The sequence below is a fragment of the Microtus pennsylvanicus genome, chromosome 6 (assembly GCF_037038515.1).
Source record: "Microtus pennsylvanicus isolate mMicPen1 chromosome 6, mMicPen1.hap1, whole genome shotgun sequence".
Taxonomy (NCBI): domain Eukaryota; kingdom Metazoa; phylum Chordata; class Mammalia; order Rodentia; family Cricetidae; genus Microtus; species Microtus pennsylvanicus.
Genome location: NC_134584.1, coordinates 42,369,433 through 42,374,359, shown reverse-complemented (window position 1 = coordinate 42,374,359; position 4,927 = coordinate 42,369,433). Strand labels below are relative to the sequence as shown.

The following is a 4,927-nucleotide window of genomic DNA, read 5'->3' as shown; positions in this document are numbered from 1 at the left end:
TGCTCAACTTCCTTAGCGATCAGGGAAATGCAAATCAAGACAACTTTAAGATACCATCTTACACCTGTCAGAATGGCTAAAATCAAAAATACCAATGATAGCCTTTGTTGGAGAGGTTGTGGAGAAAGGGGTACACTCATCCATTGCTGGTGGGAATGCAAACTTGTGCAACCACTTTGGAAGGCAGTATGGAGGTTTCTCAGGAAATTCGGGATCAACTTACCCCTGGACCCAGCAATACCACTCTTGGGAATATACCCAAGAGAGGCCTTATCATACAACAAAAGCATATGCTCTACAATGTTCATAGGAGCATTGTTTGTGATAGCCAGAACCTGGAAACAACCTAGATGCCCTTCAATGGAAGAATGGATGAAGAAAGTATGGAATTTATACATATTAGAGTACTACTCAGCAATAAAAAACAAGGACTTCATGAATTTTGCATACAAATGGATGGAAATAGAAAACACTATCCTGAGTGAGGTAAGCCAGACCCAAAAAGAGGAACATGGGATGTACTCACTCATATTTGGTTTTTAGCCATAAACCAAGGACATTGAGCTTATAATTAGTGATCCTAGAGAAGCTAAATAAGAAGGAGAACCCAAAGAAAAACATATAGGCATCCTCCTGAATATTAACCTTCAGCAAGCGATGAAAGGAGACAGAGACAGAGACCCAAATTGGAGCACAGGACTGAAATCTCAAGGTCCAAATCAGGAGCAGAAAGAGAGAGAGCACGAGCATGGAACTCAGGACTGCGAGGGGTGCACCCACACATTGAGACAATGGGGATGTTCTATTGGGAACTCACCAAGGCCAGCTGGCCTGGGTCTGGAAAATCCTGGGATAAAACCGGACTCTCTGAACATAGCGGACAATGAGGACTACTGAGAACTCAAGAACAATGGCAATGGGTTTCTGATCCGACTGCACGCACTGGCTTTGTGGGAGCCTAGGCAGTTTGGATGCTCAACTTGCTAGACCTGGATGGAGGTGGGGGTTCCTTGGACTTCCCACAGGACAGGGAACCCTGATTGCTTTTCGGGCTGGGGGGGAGACTTAATTGGGGGAGGGGGAGGGAAATGGGAGGCGGTGGCGGGGAAGAGACAGAAATCTTTAATAAATAAATGAATTAAAAAAAAAACAAAAAAAAAAACAAATGTAACACATCTTAAAATAGTATGCCACAAAACATTTATGGTAGCAAACTGAAAACATTTATGTGAGACATAGTTATATGTCAAATGTGAATTCAGTAAATAGTAAAATAGAAATTCCATGTTTTAAGAAAACCAACTAGTTTGTGAGAAAATAGACTGGTTTATAAAAATGATATTCTTAGGTTCAAAAGATATGTCACTCTCTCAGAGAAGGCCCAGTTTTATGTCCGGAGTTGTTGATGCTCTTTGTGATTAAGGTGGGATATAAATTAACATTTGATGGTCATCATAACAACACATAAGTATTCCCCAATCTTGAATTGTGGATATTTCTGCTAATAGATCAGTGTATTTCATGAAGCAAACCATCAGCAACGCCTGCGGGACAATAGGGTTAATCCACGCCATTGCAAACAACAAGGACAAGATGCACTTCGAATCTGGATCAACCTTGAAAAATTTCCTGGAGGAGTCTGTGTCAATGAGCCCTGAAGAAAGAGCCAAGTACCTGGAGAACTATGACGCTATTCGAGTTACTCATGAGACCAGTGCACATGAAGGTCAGACTGAGGCACCAAGTATAGATGAGAAAGTAGATCTTCATTTTATTGCATTAGTTCATGTAGATGGGCATCTCTATGAATTAGATGGACGAAAACCATTTCCAATCAACCACGGGAAAACTAGTGATGAGACGTTGTTAGAGGATGCCATAGAAGTGTGCAAGAAGTTCATGGAGCGTGACCCCGATGAGTTAAGGTTTAATGCAATTGCTCTCTCGGCAGCATAGCTTCTCGACAGAAATGCCAAATGTGTGTTATCTACAACAAAACTTACATTTCTGCTGCCATAACTAACTCAAAATTTTTGATATTTTCATTAACTTGACCGATTAAACTTTATGTGAATAAACTTTGAAAAAAAAATAATAGTTGATGCCCTAGAATAGCTTGATTCTGCTGGTTTCTAGTGGCATTCTAGCTACAACAATGCACACACAGGACACTCACACACCGCTGCTAAGCTTAAGGATGAGGGTGGATTTTGTACACTGATAATCCTTGTGGCACACACAATGTAAGAAACACACATAGAAACTCAATTTAACAGTAAGTAGAAGGATAAGACTCAGAGAAGGAGAGACTTCTGCAAAGGAAGAGGGAGTATGCAGAGTGATGAAGGTATGACTGACAGGAAGGTCTGAAAAGAAAGTGATAGTCAGTGGGGAAATGAAGAACGGTGAAAACAGAAACAGTCCTTTGGAGCCTTGGGAGTTATGGTCATGGAGACCACAGCTGAAATAACCAGGAGTTTTGTCAAGGAGATATGACCAGGAACCACAGAAAATATAAAACTACTTCTTCAAAAGAAGATTGGCATTGCAGTAAGAAAAAACATAAGACAGATACTAAGGAAAATGAAGAAATTAAGAAAACTGTTGAAATAGAAAAATAATTTAAGGAGAGCAAATTATACTTGTAGCCACAAATATTTTTAGTGCTTCCTGCTCAGTGTATAGCATCCTTCATACTTCATCTGATTTCATCTCCATAAAATGCCCCTAGAATGTCCTGTAATTATTATCTCAATTTGGATGAGGAAATCAAGTCAGAGAATTCCTACAAACAGATAAGGTGTCAAGATTTAAAGCACAAGCCTTTAAAGAGGTCTGCATCTAGTCATGTTGTGATACTACCTGCCTGGGCTAGAGAAAAAGAGACATTCTAGAGCGTTAGTATATCAGACCCACTCACACGTGGCGATGGGATTATATATGTGTTGAAGAATCAGCATCCAAAGAAGAAATGGGAAAGGATGCAGGACAACTCAGTGTGTGCCTTAGAAGGAAGATTAATTAGACTCTAATGCTTTCCACTTGATACAGAGAGAAATCCCTTACTATTTAGAGAACCAGGGAAACAAAAGAAGAGCGTCAAGAGGAGAGTATGAATCAGTGATCACCGGGGTGTGTGCTAGGAGTCTGCTAAGATGGAAATAAGTAATTACCAAAGAACAGTAGGTGGCTGACCCGGGATAACACTTCCAGTAGAGGCTGACTGCATCTCAGCTCAGCTTGGTGTCTGAGAGCACAGGCTAAGTTGGCAAGGCTGAGGCAGAAGAGGAGCTGTGATTGCTTAGCCAGGGGAACTGGATGCTCTCAGGAGCTTCACTCTTATCTCTGGAATCGAAAGAGGTAAGAGTGGCAGAGAGTGACAGCAAAATTGGTCTGTGTAATTTCTATTGGCTTATGATTAAAGAGAAACATTTTAAGACCTTATCTAAAAGATTATAAAATGTTTGAGTTTAAGCACACTCCATATCTTCAGTTTTTCTCATTTCTTCCACTGAAATATATTTCATTTTATAGGAATTCAATAAACCCTGTGACTTTATAGTTATCAAAGGGATTATAAGGGACTTCAGGAGTTCGTACGATTGGCAGGGGTATCTATCAGAAGAAACTTTTCATGTCGCCTTTAAAGTTAACTCTTTTCTTGGAGAATGAAGCTGCTGAAATCCCTTCCAAGCTCTTCCATCCTGATCCTAGGCATCTAAGGTAGAGGATACGGCAGAACCACAGCTGAAAAATTGCTGATCCTAGGCATCTAAGTGTGCATCCTTCACAAACACAATCACAGCTCCATGGGTAAAGATAAGAAACAATGGGTACTAATTATACAAAAAACAGAGCTCCATAGATAGGACACAAGGAAGGAGGCTACGCCTGTCGCTCCTTCCCCTTGTTAAAGTGAGAAGAATGATTCGACTGTGAGATAATAGCGTATGTGCACAGTTTCTTTAGTATTCTTGTTCCTCCATTGTAGGAGCTCCATAAAATAGAGTGATAATTTGACGTCAGCTTTTCATTCACTCCGCTAATGAGGGTAATAAATTTGTACTAATTATATAAACAAGCAAATGAAGATGGATGCTAAAAAAATGATCCCATGCTAGCTCAGAATTGAGTATAATAAAGGGTGATTTGTGTAGGAGTAGACTCACAGAACACAGTCCTCTGCACCAACGGGGAACAGGAACCAAATCCCGCATCCAGGAGTGAGCAAGCGCATGCTTTACATTGGCATTTATAGTTTAAGAGGCCACACCCAAGTGAGCTGATATCTTAAAGGCTACTGGCTGAAGGAGTTCCTACAGCAAGAAACACACACCCTCAGATACATTATTTTTCTGTAGACAGGTGAATCACATGCTCCCAAGTACAGCAAATTCTTATTTGGATCAGGATTGCAAAAGGTTCCAGCTCCAGTTATATGGTCTACCACGTGTTATAATGCTGCCTGTGCCCAGAGCCCGAGTCTCTAAGTAGGTGCAGCATGGCATTTTCTAGACAGTGTTTAATTGACATCATTATTCTGGTATTCTCAAAGGCTTCCACAGCGGTACCCATTCACACACACTGCTCTCTTGGAGTGTAAGGCTTTGTCCAATCACTCATGTTACATGGCATCAAGTGACTGCAATGTTTGCAGCAGGACCTCTTTGCAGTCCAGTGCTCCATTTCTGAATTTATTATTGCTCAGAGCCTCTGAGAGACCATGGAGCTTTATGTAGACAGGACTAAGCTTTATTTTACTTATAGAATACCTTTGCCTCCATTTTGCTTTCTTTCCTAATTTTTTTTCTAATTAAGCTCCTAAATGTAAGTTAATGCAGTAAAGCAACCACATGGATGTATCTGTTAAAAATCCACAAATGATCACAATAAGCCAAACTAATTGATTTTATTAAAATTGACACTT

At 40.4% G+C, this 4,927-nt stretch overlaps 1 protein-coding gene across 1 annotated transcript; it reads left to right on the top strand.

Moving 5' to 3' along the window:
- The first annotated feature begins 1,514 nt into the window (after positions 1 to 1,514).
- On the top strand, positions 1,515 to 2,095 carry LOC142852812 (ubiquitin carboxyl-terminal hydrolase isozyme L3-like). The gene has a single exon (XM_075977838.1). It carries the CDS (start codon positions 1,522 to 1,524, stop codon positions 1,954 to 1,956), a length of 435 nt encoding a protein of 144 aa, XP_075833953.1. The 5' UTR covers positions 1,515 to 1,521; the 3' UTR covers positions 1,957 to 2,095.
- Positions 2,096 to 4,927: the final 2,832 nt, after the last annotated feature.

What these genes read in the sequence shown, in the direction of transcription:
- LOC142852812 (XM_075977838.1), top strand. Translation starts at nt 1,522, where the DNA reads ATGAAGCAAACCATCAGCAACGCCTGCGGGACAATAGGGTTAATCCAC.